A 20,758-nucleotide genomic window follows, 5' to 3' on the forward strand; every position below is an offset into this window, starting at 1 on the left:
ATTTGATTGTTCATTAAGGTCAAGTAAAAGCGACATCATGTGACTCATTAAAGATTGCAGAGCTCTCCCTAAAATTAGATCTCAACTATTATATCACATCTTTCACTAGGTGATCCGAGTACTTAATGCATCAAAACACTTCAACGGCCTCTCCAGTTCCCACGTGGTTACAGGGCTTCCTCTTCTCCATACCAACATGACATACTTGTGGAAAGCATCGCACCTGGGAAAGGTCTTTCCCCCAAAGACTAGGACGTGTCGCTGAAGATCAGAGATACCTTCCGAAGTGTTCTGTCCCAAGTACTTGGGAAAAGATCAATAGATTTGACGAATGTTGTCAGAGCTGCTGTAATAGAAATGTTTTGCGTACCAGTTACGCTAGGAGCCACATTGCACTGGGGACTGCAGGGTAAGGGGCTGAGCTCACGGATCTGTACTCTTTTGTCTGTTTGCTATGAAATAATGGCATTATCTAGTCTGGGTGCTTAGCTTAGTTGTTGAAAGGAAGAGCAGAAAGGCAGCCTTGAGAAACTTTTTTTTTTCTCCTAACAAACAAAAAAGAAACCACCTTCCCCTACCCGAAAGGTTAACCTGAAAAATAGTGAGGTGTGCACTGATTTGGGAAGTGGTGGAAGGGACCATTTTGCAGCAGAGATGAAGGATTGTGCTCGTGTTACACCTGAGAGACACTGAGCATTGGGATGGGAGCCGTGCAGAGGAGGTGGCTGCTGGACTGACCGCAGCCGCTGGTGGCGGTGGGGTGGTGACGGTGGTGGCGTGGGCCAGGCCGGTCTGTGTCAAACGGCCCCTTGTCAGTGAGGGAAATGGAAATGTGTGGTTAGAGGCTGTCCTGCTGGGAGGTGGGTGTCTGAATGCACGGTGCTGTGTCGGAAATTCTCCTGGCAGCGTTTCTGATGCCCAACCTTCAACTTGTGCGTGCAGGAGGTTCCCAGGGCTGTGCAGGGCTGGCTGAGGAGCCCTGCATGGGGCAGCAGCAGCACAGGGAGCTGTTGGAGCTGTCTCCTGGTGGGGCTGCGTTGTGGTGAGGGCGAGTCCTCCACATCAAGCATTGCGAGCCGTCCTCTCCCCCTCTTCGTTTACCGAGGGAAGGGGCAGGCCCCCTGCAGTGGGGCGCAGCGAGCAAGGGCAAAGCGCCCAGGGGAAGGAGCGTGTCCCCCTAAAGCTGAGCTTAGCGGTACGGGTTAGCGGAGGGCTGGTCAGTGCCAGCTCAGAGCCGGGACCCGGTGATCTCGAGGTCCCTGCCCACCCGGCAGTAATTCTGCGGCTCTGTGGCAGAGCCCTGGCGGGGTGCTGGCTGCTGGAGACGCTCACCGGGCGCTCCCTGCCCTCACACGCTGCCGCTGCGCACCGGGAGCGGGGGGGGAGCCGCGGGACCCCAGGCCGTGCCCCGGGGGCTGAGCAGGGGGCGTGCGGGCGGCTCGGGGCCGAGCGGGGCCGCTGCGGGCGCCTCCCGCGGTCCCCGTCGCGGCCGCCGCGCGCCCCCGCTCCGCCCGCCCGCCCGCGCGCGTCCCCGCTCGTCCCTTGCGCGCGCCCGCGCGCCGCCAGGCCGGTTGCCGGGGCAACGGCTGCATGGCAACGCGCCGGCAGCCCGGGGGCCGCCCGCCGCCGCCGCCGCCGCCGCGGCGCGCAGAGCGCAGAGCGCAGAGCGGGCTGGCTGCCCTCCTCCCGCGCAATAGATGCTGCGGCGGCCGCCCGGGAGCAGCCACGCGCCGCGCTCGGGCGCCGACCGCGGGCAGCACCAAGGGGCCGGGGCCGCCGCCGCCGCCGCCGGGGGCCGCGCTCGGGCGCCGCCGGGCCCAGGGGCAGCAGCGCGGAGCGGCGCGGGGATGGCGCGGCCGGTGCGGGGCGCAGGGGGCTCCCAGCAGTGGCTGGCGGCCGTGCTGCTCGGCCTCTGCTGCCTCCTGCCCCCCGGCCGCATCGCCGCGCCGGGCGGCGACTTCCCCGGGGCGGCCGCGGACAGCCTGGTGGTGCGGAAGGGGGACACGGCCGTGCTGAGGTACGGGGCGGCGGCGGGGGACGGGGGGGAACCGGGGAGAACAGGGGGTCCCGGCGGGGGGCAGCGGGCGGGGGGCGCTCGGCACGGCTCGGGAGGGGAGGGGAGGGGAGGGGGCTGCACCCCGGGCCCGTCCCGGTGGCTCGGCGGGACGGGACGGGACGGGACGGGACGGGTCCCTCGCCCCCCGGTGCCCCCCGGTGCCCCCGGTGCCGTGTCCCGGCGAGGAGCGCATCGAGCCCCGCGGCAGCGCAGTGTCCCCGGTCCTAACTTTTACCCGTACTTTGGTGCCGCGTTGCCGTGGTTACGGGCACCGCAGCTCCCCCGGTGCGGAGCTGGTGCCGGTGGGGCTGTGCCGGGTCCCTCCCGGCCCGTCCCGTGCCCGGTGCCCGTCCCGGCTGCGCCCGAGCCCGGCGCGGTGCCAGCGGCTGGGACGCGCCGTGAGCGGCTCGGGAGGTGCCGCCGGCAGGAGCCGGGAGCTGGGGGCCGGGAGCCGCCGCGCAGCCCGCCCGGCCCTGCTGCAGGAGCTGCTGGAGGTACAGCAGGGGTCTGTGTCGGGCTGTGTGTGCGCCTCGGCTCGGCGCTGTGTTTGGAGGCGTCCTGAAGTCCTCGTGCGTTCTGCCTGCGGAATCGGGGAGCGAAGGAAGCACAGCAATACGCCTGCCTTCCTCGTGCCGCTCCGGATCTAAAGGTTGCACAGAAGGGAGCTCGGTGAGCTGGCAGGCACGCAGGTGCTCAGCCGGTACCGAGCGTTTTCAGGATGTAAACGAACGTATGTTTAGAGCCACCTCATTCAGACGTCGTACAGGTGCTCTAAAGGTTTCCTCTGGGCGGCTTTCCGCCAGAATACGTGCTGTTTCCTAGGCCTGGGGTTGTGTCTGAAACTCAGCGTCTGTGCCGCTGGATAGGTTACATAAATGAAATCAGGGCTTTAAGATTAAAGCGTTGCTGTTGTCTCACAAGCGAGGGAGAATTTCTGTTTTGTGAAGAGCTGGTGTGAAAGGGAGCATGAACATCGCTGCTTAACTCCGGAACAAAGCAATTAGGTGGTGAAATAACATGGGGTTGTAGCTGGGTGGTGTTTTTTCATTCTCTTGCTCTGTGATTAATTTCTTTCATTTCTTACGCCTTTCGTAGGCTTTCCTTCAAATAGCAGCTTGTTTTGTTTTCAGCTGGGAATGCAACTTGAAGGGGGAGTGCAGGAAGCCTACAGGAAGGCACCTTCCAAACAGAGCACGGGAGACGGGCAGAGCTGCTCGGTGTGTATCTCACTGTGTATCTCATCGGCGCTGCTCCTCCTGAGTTCTTCCTCACCAGATCTCTGTAACTTAACGTGTTTAAATACACAGGAGAAGAAATGCTATTAGTGCCCTCGTTATTGGAAGCTGGCCGTTTATTTAGATGCAGATCCTGGTGAGCTGGATGAAGCACTTTAGGGGTTAAAGAGGAGTGTTTTCTTCCAGCTCTGTAGCCCTCTGGATTTAGCTCCTCTCGGTTTCTGTAGGCTGCAGCATCCCAAGTTGGCTGCGTGCAGTAGGTCCCTGCCTCCTACTGCAAGATGGCCATCGGTGCCTTCCTGCTGCCATGTGTTGATTCACCCCTCAGCTCCTCGCTGCTCTCCGGCAATGAGGGCTCAGAAAGTTACCTCCTTACCCATTACAGATCGCACAGCACTCCGCTTAAAGCGTCTGGCGTTCTTGCTTCAATAATTAATGCTAGGAAAGGGGAGCGATTCACGTGGCTTTGAGTCAGCGTTTTGCTGGCCGAAAGAAGATCGCGGTGATTTACGAGACGCACGTTCGCGTTTCTATGCACCCCCTGGCAGGGCGCATCCCACGCGGTGCCCTCGGCTGTGTGCCAACCCGTGCGGGGGGCTCTGCGCCCCGCGGGGACGTGGCCGGCCGCCTGCATCAGGCCTCTGCCCATGCGCCTCGCTCCTACCCAAAATGTGAGGGCAGGGGGCTCGTGGCACCTCCCAGTGAGCACCGTGGGGGCTGGACGCGCCGCAGCCCAGCCTCAGTCCTCGCGATCGCTTTCCATCATCGTCACTACAAATGAGGGCTGACGCCTCCTGTACGGGTTTCCAGGTAAAGCTTCCACGTGCTAACACACAGCACATAAACCCCGCGTGCCCCTTGCCTTGCAGCAGTTAGCTCCCGCCTGTCGAGCCCACGCAGCACCAGCATCGCCCCGCGTGCTCGTGGCACCGCCGCGCACAGCGGCAGCAGCCGTGAGAGAATGCCCAGCTCCCTCAGAGGGCCGGGGTGGGGTGTGCCAGGGAAAGCCTCTCGTGAATGACTCTAAGGAAAACCCGTCCTTCTGCAAGGTGTTCTTTCTGGTGATGAGCTCTTTCTGTAGCCTGAACAATTAAAAGCTGGGTCTTGTTTGTTTTCAGTCCGTGTTTGGTCCATGCTGCCCCAACGCTGTTTGTTTTACCAGTTATTGAAATCTGAAGGAATTCTGTCTGACAGGCAGTTGTTTTGTATGACAAAGTAATTTGAGGAAATGCTTGTTTTCAAAGTACAAATTCTGTCCTGCACCTGCTCTGTATGCTTCCCAGGTACTTGCCTAGGATTTAACGAGAAGTCCTGAGGAAGGAGAGAGAAAGTTGTAAAAATGTTTTTATGAAAGCAACGGATTGCTACGTGGTGAATCGCTAGGAGTGCAGCCGGCAGTCTGCCTTTGCAGAACCGGGCTGCTCTGCTGACCCTTCCAAAGCCCTCCCGTGAGACAGGGATCGCCCTCGGCTGTCTCTGGAGCCCCGACACGCCGGCAGCACCGGGGAAGCGGCGGTGCAAGGGAGGTGCCAACTGCGGCGCAGCGGGCTGGGAGCAGCCGGGGGGACGGCTCCGCTCCTGCTGGGCTGCAGCTGAGGCCTCGCTGCTCGGGGGGCTGAGGCTGCCTCTGCTTGCCCTGGGGAGGCAGCGAGGGTCCCGTGGCCCCAGGGCTGAGAGCATGCTGGTCCCCGGGCTGGCGTTCCCTGGGCTCTGGCCACGCTGCCCTCGTGGCTTCACAGACCCGAGAGAATCGTGTTTGGTTACTAACAGCTCCTATTTACCTGTCTGTGATGTGTAAACAGATCCCGCTTAGAATCCCTAAAGGTACAAATCTGAGGATGATCAAAATGGTTTCTGGAACAAGCAGCCTCTTTTTCTGCATTTTGTGTTTCTATAGCTCATGGCTGATAAAAGCTAGCGTACCTGGTAGTTCTTTTGTGTTGTGCAGTCACAGGAAATTAGGGGTTAAACCTGGCACATTTCTAAAACAACAGACTTCTCTCTGCTGTGCGGGTATGGAGTAATTTATTAAATGTATGCTGTGGAATACATTAAATGGGGGGTCTTTAAAAGACATCTAGATGTGGAGCTCAGTGATATGGGTTAGTGGGGGACTGGTTAGTGCTAGGTCAGAGGTTGGACTCGGTGATCTTGGAGGTCTCTGCCAACCTAGACAATTCTGTGATTCTGTGTGGATGAATCACTGCAAAGGCTGAAGCCTCCATCAGCTGGGTCAAGGCTCCCAAAGATGTGTGAAGATGTGTGACATCCTCCTGGTCTGGGAGATGGGGCTGTGACCGCAGCAGGGCTGCCGGTGGCACCACGCAGGAGCCGTGCCTGCCAGGCCAGGGGCCGTGCAGCTGCCCCGAGGGACCTCACAGGCTGGGCTGGCCGGAGCCTCCCAGCTCCACACGGGGAGGTGAGGAGCTGTTCTGCACGTGGAGGGGTCACCAGAAGGAGGTGTCGTGAACATTTGGCATGACCAAATATTTGGAGTGGCTCTTGTTTTCTCACATAAGGCTCAGGTCCTAGATTCATTTTTGGTTTTCTTTTTTTGTTGTTGCTGCGTTCTTGGACGCACGGTGCCTTTACTGAGAAGTGAGTTCCTGCGTGCTGGCTGCTCTCTGATAAATAAATGAGAAATTATACACTAGGCAGGGTGTGAAGCTGCGTATGAAGAAGTCATCACAGAAAATGAAATAAATTCTAGCAAAGAAAATGAGAGGTGTTTATGGTAAATGCACTCAAGTCCCTCCCAAGCTGGTGTCCGGAGGTGAGGTGTCACAGCGCTGCAGCACAGGCTTTATGGAGCGAGGGGTTGCAGCTTTCTGTCTTGTAAACACGCTTTGAGGCGTGTTAATCGCTGTCAAGCTCGCTGATTTCTTTATCACCGTTTGACTGGCCCAGGTGCTTGCTGTGTTTTCTGTTTGCTGCCCTCTTGCTTTCCCTCTGGATGCGGTAACGGCCGTGTTTGAGCCACTTTGGAATCGGCCTGGTACGGGGACGGATTCTGTTTTGGCACCAGCAGGTTGGCAGCAGCAGCAGCATCCTAGCCCACACCTCCAGCTTCTCTGGCTCTGCAAACATCCTGGTTTCCAGACCGGGCTTCCCTTTGCAGGGGGTACAGCAGTGTCTGACCGCAGGCACGGGGGAGCCCTGGCCAAACGAAACCTTCCTGGGACCACTTCCAGTTCCCGACTCTGCTTCCCCTGGCTGCGGGCAGTCAGGAGTGCAACTGGAGGTTTGTGGTCGTCGGCAGGGATTCTCGTGGGGGCTCCGTGCCAGTACGCCCGGAGCTGCGAGTCCCACAGAATCACACTTCAGTGGTCCCGAGGAGCAGCCCCCGGCCTCGGCCAGCTCAGAGAAGGTGCCTGTGGGGGTCAGGCAGGGGGTCAGGCAGGGGGTCAGGCAGGCTCTCACCCCGAAGCTGTTGGGGTCTTCAGGGGAGGGCTGTGGGTGCCTAACTCGTGTCTAAGTGGGGGGTGCTGACTGTTGGGCTTGGGAGTTCAGTGCCGCTTTTGCCTTCCCTTCCAGCAAGAGCTGTCCTTCAGCATCAAGTGGTCTTTGCCAAGGGAGCTGCAGTGGTCACGGAAAGCTGGTGACACGTCCACAAAACATTCTCCATCCGCTGTTATTTGCATTACTGGGGAGTGGCATTTGGAATGAGAGTTTTGTAGTTTGACTAAGGGAAGCCTATCAAGAGTGTATGGCATATTTAAATATTAAGAGACTGTGCATATTCTGACATTACAGTCCCTCTGATGCGCGTCCGTACGCCAGTGTTGGATGCAGTTGTGTGCAAGCATGTACAAATGCAGGTTTGTCTTTGGGGACAGGTGGTGTAATAAATATAAAAAGAAATCCTCTTTCCTTTATGATTTCAGCAGGTACATTTCTTGACTTCCGTACTCTTTTGGTATTCCTGTGCAGTTCAGGATCATAAATTATTTGGCTGTGTGAAGCTTTGTTCCTGTTTCTCTGAAATATAGCAGTGTTACGTGTAGACTGAGGTGCACACACACCCCTGTAAAATCAGGCTGGTGTTTGGGTAACAATTGCACGTTCCAAATCTCTACCAATTTTTAAATAAGCGTATTATGGCACTTGCCTCTCATCCATGCGGTTGAAACACATAAATTCATAGAAAATGAAGATAATTTATCTTTTTAAACCACTGCGAGTGTTTCAGGTGTTACACAGAGGAAACAATAAAACAAGGAATCAGGAGTGAAAAAAAGAGTTTGGTCCAAAGGGCTGTTTGATGGAGGAAGAAACAGACCTGATTTCCCTTCTTGTCATCCCACACAAGAGGTGGCCGCAGCCCCTGGCCCAGGGCAGCCGCCGGGCCCCCAGCCCAGCAGCAGCAGGGGGCATTGGCTCCGCGCTGCTGGCAGGAGCCTGACCCAGGGCAGTGCCTGGAGGCCCAGAGCTGTGCTGCAGCGGGATCGGGGACCGCTCTGGAGACATCTCAGCGCTTGAGAGACGTGTGTGGGTGGGTGGTGCGGAGGGGCTTGCACTCCAGGTGTGAACGCAGGTGCACTCCTGATGCCGGCTCTGGTGCCGTGGCTCTGCGGCTCCTGAGCACTGCCATGGGTGAGTTCTCCCTGGCCGTGGTGTGCTGTGGTGCCCTGCAGTACTGGAAGCGCACTGAACTGCTTTAACACGGCAGGCCGGGCTTTCAGAGGCATTCTGGCCCTCTCTTGGACCCCTCTGCATGCGGTAACAGAACCAGCAGGGAGAAGGTGGCGATGCCGGCACTGCCGCTGCGGCTCTAACCCCCCGTGGCAGGGGTGTGAACCAGACGATCTGTGAGGCCCCTTTGAAGCCAAGCCCCCCTGGGACTCTGTGAAGGCTCCCCCAGCCCCGGCCGGCCGGTGGGAGCCCGTCCCCACCCCTCTCGGCCCCCTCAGCCCCGGGAGGTGCAGGTTTCTCGCCCTGCCGTGGCTCCATCCAAGCTCAGCGAGGTGCCGCGGGTGGCAGTGGCAGTGGCAGGTAGCCCAGGGCTCTGTCTGGGTCGGTGCTGAGGGCTGCCTCACCCTGCTTCAGCTGTGTGTCAATTGTCTGGAAGGGCAAGGAGCAAAGACAAACCTTTGTCTCCCCGTGAGTGCTATTCCCCATGAGGAGCACGGGGAGAATTTTTGGTTAAATAACCCTCTGTTAAGGCTCTGCCTGCTGGCAGAGGTGGGGGTGGTCTTCGGAGTCCTCTTCGGTCTTGGCTCGCTTTCAGCCTTTGAGAAGGGATGATCAGTACGAAATCCACGTCCTTGTGCGAACAGAAATGTCCCGCTTAAAGCAGAGGAAGGAACTCTGCGAATTTGTAGATTTTCCCCAACTCAGCCCAGACTTCGGTTCGAGGTTCATGCCAGTGCAGCGATGTGCTCCTGTAAGCCGTTGGCAGCCAGGGCAGTTCCTTGTGGTCTGCGGCTGTGTGAGCACCCCGCGGCATGGGTCAGTGTGCGAGGTGGGTGTGCAGGGGCACCCCCAGGGAAAGCCCCGGTGTGCAGCCTGGCAGAGGGGGCTGAGCACAGCCCTCCCCGTGCTGCGGGGCCGCCGTGGCCCCTTGTCCTGCACAGCCCTACCAAACGCCTCGTGCCTTGGTGCTGCCGTACCACGAGCTACCAGGCTACCCGCTGGTTTTCGGCTCCGCAGAGAAAACAAGCCAGAGACCTGACGGTCAGCATGGCCCGGCACTGGGCTCAGCATGGGGTCTGGCTGCTCTACCTGCTAGTGGTGGTTCTGCAGTTCCTGGGCATCTTCAAGCTTATATTGTCGCTGTCTGGGGTGGCTGTGGACGTATGCCAGGGTGGAAGGATTATGTCATTGTGCACAGGCAAAGTTTGGGTTTTTATACCTGCAAAGCTCTTTCAAAAACACGAGATGAGCTAGAACATGCTCTGTTTTATAACAGAGAAGCTGTCAATCTATTTTAAAAGATTTTCCCTTGGCAACAGCAGACAATCTGGTGGTCAGACAGCCAAACAGCTATCATTAGTCATGCATAATTAAAACAAAGAGAGTATCCAACTGTTAGCAGTATCAGTTTTGTCTTGGAAAATCTAATTAACATACAATACTTCTTGCAGAAATCTCCTGCAATTTTTCTTATGCAAACGTCAATGTAAATGAAGGAAATTATATATATTTATGTGCAGCAGGCTGCGTTTTTTCTGTGTTTATTTAAATACACAGGAATAAGATATCCGTCCAGTTCAGTACAGCATCTGCGATGCACCCGTTGAATTTACATAACGCGCTTCTGTTGGAAGAGTGCAGGAACCTTACTCCCTGCAAACACAGGCACACACAACGCACGGTACAGTTGTACGCCTTGGATACTTCACTGGGTTCGCGTTAAAAATGTTTTTGGCTGGGTGTGATCCACCAGCACGGGACTGCGCTGGGGAACCAAGGGCTCCCTTCCTGACCACCCGCCCTTGTTGGGCGAGGACACGCCTGCCGGGTTTGTTCTACGTGGGAGAAGGAGATGCAGGTCTTGGGCCCTGGTTTCCTCGGGAGGGACCGAAGGCTTGTTGTGTCTCAGCGCACGGCTTTGAGGCTTGCTCCACGTGCCGTTAGGTGCAGAGGGGATGGGGCTGCCCAGGGCACGGCGCGGGCATCGGTGGTGTGCAGGGCCGAGAGGTGCTGGGGTGCTCCGAGAGGCGGGAAGCTGCACCACGAGTGTTGTAAGTAACCAGCTAAAGAAGAAAGCAAGGCTCCAAACCACGCTTGTGTTTCTCACTGGGATGGTGGCTTCTGGTAACCTCGTCCAGAGGCACTGAGGCTGTGCTACCAGCTACAGACTGGGCGTGCTTCATTAGGCGGGAGTGACACTGAAGGCCGTTCTCTCCAAGGAAAACATGATGGAAGAAGGGAAGGAGACGTTTCAGACAAAGTTCTTGTTGATTTAGCATGATTAAGGCGTATATGAGCATCCAAAATAAATGGTGGCACCATCCCGCCTCGCCCCAGCAGCAGATCCTGCAGCTGCCCTGGGAGGCAGGGTTGGTGCCGGCAGGACTCTGCCCCGTGCTGCCACCAGCCCCTTCCTCCTGCGGCCTGGCAGCCAGCCCCGTGCTGCTGCGTGGCTGTCCCCAGGTGTCACGCTGGTACCTGCCTGCTGCTTCCTGAGAAGGTGCTTGGCCATCCACCGGGCAGCTCTTCTCTCCCAGGAAAACCCTTCGGTACGATAGTGTGATTTCTGGCTAAGGTAACAGATACACAGACACATAGGCACACGTAAGGGTTTTTTGTTTGTTTTTTTTATAGACCTAGCGCTGGGTTTTTATATTAAAGCTGTTAATTTGATGTAGAGGCTGATAGTTTCTCTTACCCATGAAATTGGAGCGCATTCCTCACGTCTCCAGCTGTCCCCTAGGTCGAGCTCAGGCAGGAGGGGGCTCCCCGGGCTCCTGTCCTGGCTGCCCCCCGCCTGGGGAAGGATGCTGGGTGCTCGCGGTGCTGCCAGCGTGGGGAGGGAGTGGTGGAGGAGATTGTGCTGCTGGTAAACACAAATGCTGCCGGAGGAAGTGAAGCCGGATTTTGCTAAACCATTTTTTTCCCTTTTTTCCCCTGCTCTTTCTGCTTGTCGATGCTCACTGCCTAGAACTTTCTCTTCCACTTGTCCCCTGACCTGTTGTGGGAAGTGCTGCGTGTGCCAGTCGGCTCTGTAAGTGGCAGGATAAGGTTCCTGGTGCAGCTGAGTGCATTTAAAATCCAAGTGGGTAGTCCAGCATGACCCTTGTGTGAAAACTCTTCGATAATTTTTTTAGCATGTTTTTAATAAGCCTGCCGCAGTGCTGAAATATCTATGAAAGCGTTTTTACCTCCATTTCACTGGTTCTGGGTTTTAATAACAGCGGTGAAGGTTTGCAGAGACAACATGTTGGAGCACTTCATTCCCGTGGGAACAGGAGCACAAGACCTTCTCTAGAAGATAAGCAATGTGCGATTGCTCTCTGCAATTTCTGGTTTATTTAATCCAGCCAATTTTACTCTCTTTCGAAATAAGAGACCTGGTAACAGCGAAAGCACTCGGGAGGGCTGTGCCAGCCAGAAGGGTGTTTGCTCCACAGCAGCCTCACCCTGCGCAGTGCCAGGGCCGCGGGCGCTCCCGGCTCTGCAGCCAGGCAGCTCCGGCAGGGCAGAGGGGGTGTTCTCGGGTATTTCTTCATGAGCTCAAGCTAGTCTGGAAAGCTCGTAGTGGTTATTATTATCGGTGGGTGGGCACTCCTCCACCAGAAGGGGAGAACCCGTGCAAATAGCGCAGCGTGGGCCTGGCGCAGCAATCCATCGCCGCCGCAGCCGAGGAGCGGTGCTGCTGCGAGCTGGGCACCAGGACCTGCCTGGGACACGGTGCTCTGGGGAAACAGCTCCTGTGCCTCGGTTCAACCACTGTAATCCCAGTTTGCTGGTTTTTACTTATCTGAAGGAAGTTTAGCGGGGAGGGTAGCTTAGCACACCCTGTTTGCCCGTTCTCCGTGACTGTGAGTGCTACTCACTAAAAACATTCAGCTTGACACAGGAGCTCCAGGCATAACCTTAGCGTTTGATAAATTGTGGTGTCACTTAATTTTAAAATAGAGCTGTAAACGTGTGACAGAAAAATGAAAATGTTAAATATTGAAGCCAATATTTTAAGTAAGTGATACATTGCAGTCTGGGGATAAGCGTGTTTTTACGTTGTGCGACACAGTTTGACATAAAGTGTATATTGCTACTGCTCAGATTTCGTATCGGATCAGCTACTCTGTGCTGTACGGTACAGAGCAGCCTGTCCTGTGCTGGAGGTTGGGAACTCTGTGATGCTGTGGTGTGTGTAGGAACTGGGAGGGCTGCTGGTGCCCTCCAGGTGTGTGCGCAGGGGAACGCTGCGCTGCATTGGGTGTGAAGGGCGCTTGGCACAGCTGGTGCTGGATGTCAGAACCACGGCCCGTGCCTCGTTCCTTCCCAGGGGAGGCTGTAATAGCCGGGGCCTCTGTGGACTTCTGCTTGGGTAGCTTTGGACCCGTGAGCACTGAGATTCCTGCGAGAGAGACCGGTGCCCACAGTGCCTCCCTGGGGGGTTCCTGCCTCAGCATCCTTCACTTGGTGCGGCCTGGCCCCTGAATGGGCTCACACAGGTAAAGCACGCTGTGAAGCCCAAACGGATGGGCCATACTGCAGTGAAGACTCAGCAAGATGTAAAACACTGAATTTTCTCTGAATTGGCTGAATAAAGGTCAAGAGTTCTTCCTGACAGCAGAGGAGGAGAACTTCCTTGCCATCACCCATGAGTGTGAGGGAGATCAGCAGAGGTTTAGGTGCCTCGGGTGGAGAACAAAACTGCTCGTTTTCCATGAAGGCTTTTCTGCCTGTTCAGGACACCCAGCACTGAAGTGCAGAGCAGACAACAGCAGCCAGCAGTCACCCGGAGCTGTGGGCTCCCGACTGCACGGCGATGGTGGCAGTGGCCGGCGCTCCACCGCGGCACGGGGAGCAGGAGGCTGCGTCCTCCTGCATCGAGGGGCACGGCCGGGCTCTGCTGCCCTGGTGGTGCCCGGGCACAGCCCGTGCTGCCTGTGTGTGGGGACAGGGTGGGTGCTGTGGTGCCGGCAGCGAGGCAGGGGTTAGCCAGGGGCAGACATGGACGTGGCAGGGCTTGCAGGGAGCCCGTTGGCGGCTTCTTAATTCTCAAAGGTGCGTTGACTTCCCTGTGTGCCCCAAATTGTCCTCATGTAGCGTTTCCTACTGATTGATTGTGGTTTCTTGCTGAAGGAGTAGGAGTTACAAGGCATGCTATACCAGATTTTTAGGTGGATGAGACTCTCCTTTAGCTTAATTGTAGCAGAAATTGGGAAATGGTCCTAGAAGAACTTGAATGGTGTCAGCACACTTTGAGGTGGATTATAGATGAGGTTGCACCAGACCATGAATGCTTACCATCTGCAGGAGACTGACTGATTTGGGGAGTGAAATCCCAAATAATTCAATAATCCTGAACTGTCCTATCAAGAGTTTTTCAAAGGTGGCCAGAGGTACGTATGCCTTGGCAGAAATAATCAGAGAAATTCAAGTAGTCTGTGTTTGTCTACTGTGGCACAAAGCCCGAAAGGCTGAGGTCTTTTCTACAACATAAATGAACCCAGCCTTGTTTAAAACACGATTTAAAATCGGAAACTCTATCAGGTCTAAAAGCAATTATTGCAGTTATTCTGTTTCTGACCATCATAATGTAGCAGTTTTTAATAAGGGATTTGAATCAGATGAACTAAATTAGTTAAAAAATGAGCACAGCTGTATATGAAGGTCTCAGAAAGGACTTACGTTATTAAATTGACTTATTTTAGAATCCGTGCTTATGAAGTATTGAGTCATCTGTTACAGTGCGTAACTGAGCTGTGATGAAAGATCTCATACCTAGTGAGAGTCAAAAAGGCAATGTGTTTGCAGGTGTGTGTTGCTTACAGAACCAAATAATGCATATTAATATAATGTTGAAACATGCATGTGTACAGTATTTATTCTTTTTTAATTTGATGGTATATTAAAAAATTATAAGTTAATGCATTAAAAACTACGTATGCACTTGTCTCGATGTGTCATGTCATAATTACCTTGAATATTATGCGTTTACCATAGCAATTAAATCAGTAAACTGACAAAATCGCATACTCCTCAAATTTGTTATATTTACAGAAATGTTGGAGTGTTTCACTGTCTAACTACTCCTGTAGGTCATCTTGGTACAAGTTAAGTTGTATTGCAGCTCTCAAGACACTCTTTGTGATTGGACTCCCCAGGCCGCTTCCTAACTTCTAATCACGCTCCCACTCCAGCAGCGTTATATTGCTAATAACTAACTGGAATGGAAATTAGAAGTAAATCTAAAATGAAATATTTTAAATGTCGCTGAAGTGCTCCTATAAACAGTCAGAAATAAGTTGATCAGTCTAAGGTGTTTGCTGCACTGAGGCTCTCTCATATGCCAGGATGCCACCCCAATCTTCACAATCTTTTCAGTGTGGCTGTAGCAATGCGTTAAAGCTTCCTTGCGTCTCTCTGCAATGGCAATGGTAGTTTCCCTTCCACAAAGAAAATTCTGACCTTTACTGTTGAAGTTACTTTAATCAGGATTTTTTAGTAATGCATTTCAGGGTGTAAATTTACATAATGGTTTGAGAATCGTGGCATGCACCGTCCAAATAATTTAGAAAATCCTTTGGAAGATGTTGGTGTGTTGAATTGCATCATTCCTCATTAAGTCTGGAAATCCTTCAGGGCTGTTTCTGGAGAAAGAGGGGCCACGAAATAAACTGTTGATCAGACATTTCAGCTAGAAATTAAAATATCAGCATCCAGTTCCAACATCTACATGACTGTTGCCCTCCAGGAATTTGGAAATCCATGCTTCCAAACCAGGAGATTCATCTACTAGCAAAACATGCACCTAGCACTTGTCGGGGCTCTCGCAGAGAGGAGCCCTTTCTTCTTTTGTTTGTTCTTCAGCCTCATAGTCCTGCTTTCTAAAACAGCGGTGCCCTTCGGTGCTGCCCGGGGGCTGGCTGACCATCCGAAGGCAGTGCCAGTGCTCCCCGGTGCCTCTCTGCTCCTGGCGGCACGAGCAATGAGCCCGTGGTGCCCGGGGCTGCTGCGTCCCCTGCCAACAGATCAGCCATGTACCAGACACGGCAAGTACAGGGAAAAGAGCAAGGCTGCAGTTCTGTGATAGGTCCCAGAAATCGTCAAGGTGTCTTACCATGAAGACCTGCCTGAAAGCTCCTGATGGCGTGGCACAGCTCTGCGGCTGCAGGTCGGGGGTCCCTGGATTTGGGGGCCACAGATGGCGATGCTGTGCTCAGCGGTTACCTGGCCGGCAGGCGGGGTATGGGGGGTGCTCTGGTGCTAGAGCTGCCAGCCGTGTGTCCTCTGAGGTCACACGTGAGGATCCCATCAATCTTCCAAGGAAAACGTTGCAGTAAGCCCACACAAGTTGTTTGCCCTGTAGGAGTCTCCCTGGCAGTACCCGTGCAGTGCGCGCCGTGCCGGGCTGTCTGAGGGGGCACCCAGGGCCGTGGCACACAGACAGTCATCTCCGTGTGTCCCCCGGCACTTCCTCAGCTCGGCTTTCGGCCTGGAGCCCTGCACAGGTACGGAGCGAGGCCAGGGGCGGGTGAGAGCGCAGGAGGCTGTGGGGAAATGACTGATGGTCGGGGTGCGGGCACCAACCCGCAGGTGCGGTGCGTGGTCACATTCACAGGAGCCTGGGCGATGAGTAGATACGTTATGAAAGCAGCCTAATTATGATGAGCAATTTTCCCCCTGGCTGGAACAATTGGACTAGAAAATTGTGCTAGGCTTTCCATTCGGAGGCTATTAAATAGCAGAAGAAAAGAGAAGGAAACACAGTTTTTGTCGCGGTTACATTTCCTTTTTTTTTTTTTCAGTGTAGTCTTGCACATGGCCAGGACTTAATTTAGAATTAATTTAATTATCGCGTTCAACACGTGACTTTTTTCCTCACCTGCACGTTCAGCTCCTGGCAGAGGCGGGTGCAGGAGCCGGAGGGAGGCTGGGCTCGCTCGGGGCACCCCGAGGCTCGGGCTGGGCGCGGGGCTGGCTCCGCGAGGGCACGGCCGGGGAGCTGGGGCATGGGCACAGAGCCGGGGGCAGGCAGTGCTGCTCGCAGGCCCGACCAGCAGGCAGAGCTCGGAGCCGTCTGTGGTGATCGAGGGGTGAGGGCAGGGGGAAGGTGGCGAGTCCCGAGCACCCCGAGCCCGTCAGTGGGTATCTGTGGGATGCCAGATGCGGCTCGACGTTTCAGATGAGGCTTGGGACGCAGCTGTGGAGTGGAGAAGATCCGGGAGTCATTAGCACAGATACAGCACACTGATTTTCTGTGGTTTTGTGTCCTTCTGCCTGTTCTGCCAGGAGACTGGAGAGCTGCCACCCCCGACAGACCTGGTGCCTGGGTGGGCCCGGCGTGACCGTGCCTTGTGTTTGGATTTCTCCTCTTTGTCTTCGTGTGACGTGTCTAAACGCCCGATCACGAATTTTTGTCTCTGTAGGACACGCTTGTGACTCATTCCTGCTGGTTTTGTCTCTGGGCAATGGGTTCGAGATGAGTCCTGGCTTTGGAGCTGAGCAGAGCGCTCTGTGTGATACTCGTCTCGCCGGGTGCAGTGGTTTTGTTCACATATTTCCAGTTAACGTGTGTTCTTTGACAAATACTGCTACGACTTAAGTGGTAATATAAATAATTAATATCTTCGGATGCCTGGGATTTCTAAATATAGGTGCCTGGCACACCGGAGTAGTTCTACCACCTGGCATGTTATTTCTTTTCTGTACCTGTGGCCTTCTGTCCCCAGCAGTAGTTCACCTTTCTCTCCCCACCATCTATTTTAGCATTAATGTTTGCTGCAATGAAGCTACTCATGCCTGGGGAACGCATTATTCTGTTTATGAAAACAGTAATAACCCTGAGCGCTGCACATAGATCTGGACTTAATTCAAATAACTCTCGAAGCATTGCTCTTCCAATGGATTATGCTGATTCCTGCTTTTTTTTTTATATTAGCTAGGTAAAGTGAACAGTGAAGGAGAAGATTTTATATAGCTAAATTTATTTCTAAATCAAATATAATACTTCTAGAATTACTGTCTTGAAAGGCATACTTTTTAATATTTTAGACACATCTGAATAAATTTTACAAGATTAACCAAGTGAAGGATCACAGGGAATATTGTTGTGAAGCATTCATGGAAGTAATGCTAGTGTGGCAAATGCAATACGAAGCTAAGGATGGCTCAGCGCATTTCTATCTGCGAGCCACAAGTCGTGGCTCAGGGAAGAGCCAAGCCTCGAGCAGCGACCAAGGGAGGAGACACCCAGCCAGTCACTCACAGGGCGTACACGGGGTTTTCGTGTAAAACCTACGGCTAGTTAACCTGCTGATTGCAGCTGCAGCAAATCACAGAGAGGATCCGCTATCTCACTAAGATTACGGTTCATGATAAAACATTTTTGGTTGCAATGCTCAGTGATTGTGAGTACATAAAACAAAAGCAGCCACCAAACAACGCGTAGGCATGAAGCTTCAGATGTTCACTGAGCACGAATGGGTTGGAAATTGCTGTGGTGCCTCACAGGGGAGCGGGGGCTAGATGTGCATTAACATTTTTGGAAAACCTTTTGAATTCTTAGATGGAAGGTAATACATTGTAATAGCAGCAAGTAATATTATTTGGTACAGTAGCAAATGATGTTCAGTATTTACAATTCATCAAAGTTTATGTTACCCGGAATACAATTTCTGTGCAAATGTTTGCTGTCTTTGGAGAGGACTTGACACATTATTCATAAGTTAAATTACAATATCCAAAGCGCATCTGCTAGTAAAATTTCTGACTGGGTGCAGAAGATCAATACAAATCTATTCATAGCAGACTAAAATACTTCTTTTTTCTTGTTTAAGAACATTAGTTTGACTACATGGGTATGCTGATTAATAATGTACACCCGTACCTCTGTGACGGCAGGATCAGGAATGTTCTTACGCTTTATCTGGAGAAGAGTCAGCAACCTTCCCCTGAAACAGCCAGAGACATTCAATGGACTGGTCTTTGAAGGCGTCAACCCCTTTACGAAGTTGCAGTCTTGCACATCAGTTAATCAGTTGATAATAGAGAAACATTCAGGGAATGAGTAAGCGCCGTGGGCAGTGCTCGGCTCTAGTTTTGGCCAATTTTAACAGCGGTGGCTCCGTGGGGCTGGGGTTAGCTGCTCGAGGTGCTGGGTGTTGGAAGGCGCCGTGCCCACGGGTGCGAGGGCGAGCCCCGTGCTGCCAGCGGGATGGAGCAGCTCCCGCACACCTCCTCTGAGAACCACGGCTGCGTCTCCTCCTCTGGTCTCCCTTCTGCCGGCACTGTGCAGTATTGCAGATTGAGTTATTTTTGGAAAACACTTACTGTAGTTAGCCCCCCCCCAGCTCGCTGACGTGGAGTTTCCCTATCCAGCAAAGCTCTGTGATTGCATAATTGCGGCCGTTGTTCTGGGGAGCTGCACTTTTTAGCACGCACTGGGCTTTAACAAAAAGTGGATAGTTCCTGTAATGGCTCCAAAAGCACTTTCACTAGCAAAGGAGTTCTTTAAATAGTACTCGCTGAGCGAACCGCTAATTTGCATGACAGCTTGATTAAACGTAACCTGGTTCCACACGTAATTTATTTTGAAATTGTCGAACATTTCCATTCCATCCCATTTATTTTAAATTAGTAGACTAGTTCAATTAGATTATTTAAGAAAAAAAAAGTAATTTTTATTATCTTAATTTGTGTAAACTCAAATTCATACTTTAAAGTGGTTTGAAAGTGGTTATAAATAACAAAGCTGTTTGTGTCAGCATAAAGATCTGTTGTACTTGTTACTGTGATGCATAATGGAATGAAGAATTAGGGCTATTAATGTTCATCTTTAATTTTAGAGGAAGTTCTGTTGCAAATTTTGCTCTGTATTACAACAAATATTCCTGACTATGTAGTTTCTGGGAGAAATGAACCCGAAAAGATAGCATATAAGAATTCATTTTACACAGCTCTTCAGGAGGACACTGTTCTCAACAGAAAGGGATTGCCAGCCTGGGAAGGTTTCGGAGCTGGTTCTTAATTGCGTGTGAGATGGCAAGCAAGAGTTGTTTTGAACAATTAGTGATGCTGAGCTGCTCTTGCATTTTTCTTTTCTGCTTTACTCTTGGTTCAAGTAAATCCTTTTAAAGATTTCAGAAGTCTTAAAATCCAGCCCTGGCTGTGCTGGGTCTGTCTCAGGCAGACCCTAGACAGCAGGGAATGAAGCTATGCCAGGGCTTGTGCTTGTGTTCTGGGTGCTTGGGAGTTCAAAAGATATTTGCAGTTATACAGGTAGAAAAAAATACATCTTCTTTGAAGCTGGGCTAAATGACAATACAGTTTAGGAACTTTTTGTTAAGCTGAAGTTGGAATAATTGCTGGGAATACCCCTTCAGCTCCAGGCGAGATCTTCCCAAATTTATTTCTAGGTTCCTTTCGTTAGCTTCTCCTTCTAGGGGAAGACCTGCACAGCAGTTAGAAGTGAATTTCAGATCGGATATGAGTATGGACCCGTCAGTTTATCTGACCTACCACCTATTCCAAACTGGTGTTCTCTTGGGTATGTCTGCGTACCCACCTAGGTACAGATTATGTTAGACTTCATCAAATGTGTTTTGATCACTTTTCAGAGTGCTGTTGTCATTATTTGTGTCTCATGGCAAGACTTAATAGCAAGTGTTTGTTATAAATTAAATTTTCGCTATTGGAAACAGTAGAGAAGGTTCAGCTTGCATTCTGGCTACGTAATGGATGCTACTTTTGTGGATAGTAATAAGTATTTCTTTTTAATTTCTTTCCTTAGACCTATACTAAGGCTGTTTTGATGATTCATTGACCATGTTAATTAATTTTAAAGGCTTTTTTAAAATCCTCTTTTCATGATATCTTAAAAAAATCTAAGTGACATGGGAGCCTGCAGCTTATTTCCAACATAGTTTTAACAATTAGGAGCCTAAGTGTTTTTGACTTGCTTGTGTCTGAGTTATTTCTGAAACCAGGGGAAGAGGCTTCTGCAAATTGTAACCTGGTTATTGGTCAGGCCCGCTGGGACTGACACCTGCACAAACCCAGCGACCAGCGGTGCCGGCACAGGAGCAAGAAGCTGCTCTCCTTTCTGTCTCCATCCAGCTCATGGCTGGAGCTGTGACAGGTTTAATAGCCGACCTGCGGTGCGTTTTTCCCAAATGTGTTTGTGAACATATTTCTGTTTGTTTACTTTTCAAACTTATCCTTGGGATTGTTAGTTACACAAAGCATCTGAAAGGCTTTTTGTGGTTCTGCAAGGCAGCAAGGATTTTTAGATTGGTTAAAGTAACTTGTAAAACATGTCAAGTGCTGATTTTTCTGCGCATAGTAATTTTGTGTCAGGAACAGTAAAAATAACAACAAAACCCAAAGGCCAGGTGTGCTGTGAAATATGATTTATATTCATGCTAATGTAGCATAAGAGATATTTGATCAGGGTGGGTTCATCTTAATTCACTGCTGGAGATTAAGGTTTCTGGATTAGAACCCAAATCTTCTGCTAAAGATAGAAACAAATGCTTTCAGAGGGCAATCTGGACACCCGAAATCTGCGTATGAATGTCTTGGGATGGGTGGAATGATCTTCTTTAAATTAAAATAATTTGTAACTTAGGAAAGCCTTTGTTAATGTATGGCCTCTGAGATTGGTGGCGTAAACGAGTTGAATCAATCCTAAACCCATAAAAATACTCTGGAGAAAATCTTATCCTCCTGGAGCAATGTATGGCAGACAAAAAAATCTCAGAGCCACTGGGCAAAGAGCTCAATATACTCCCCAGGAACATTGAAAATGAGTGTGTAGAGGACAGGCAGGAGTTTTGCCAAAACCCAGTCAGTT

The 20,758-nt window shown here is 52.3% G+C and overlaps 1 protein-coding gene across 1 annotated transcript in view; it reads left to right on the plus strand.

Moving 5' to 3' along the window:
• Nucleotides 1-1,847: 1,847 nt before the first annotated feature.
• Nucleotides 1,848-20,758, plus strand: part of NEGR1 (neuronal growth regulator 1) — a 238,732-nt gene continuing 219,821 nt past the window's right edge. The window contains exon 1 of the mRNA XM_032191887.1: nucleotides 1,848-2,017. Coding sequence (XP_032047778.1) covers nucleotides 1,848-2,017 — 170 coding nt within the window. The remainder of the gene's footprint in view (nucleotides 2,018-20,758) is intronic.

This window comes from Aythya fuligula, chromosome 8, assembly GCF_009819795.1.
Source record: "Aythya fuligula isolate bAytFul2 chromosome 8, bAytFul2.pri, whole genome shotgun sequence".
NCBI lineage: Eukaryota > Metazoa > Chordata > Aves > Anseriformes > Anatidae > Aythya > Aythya fuligula.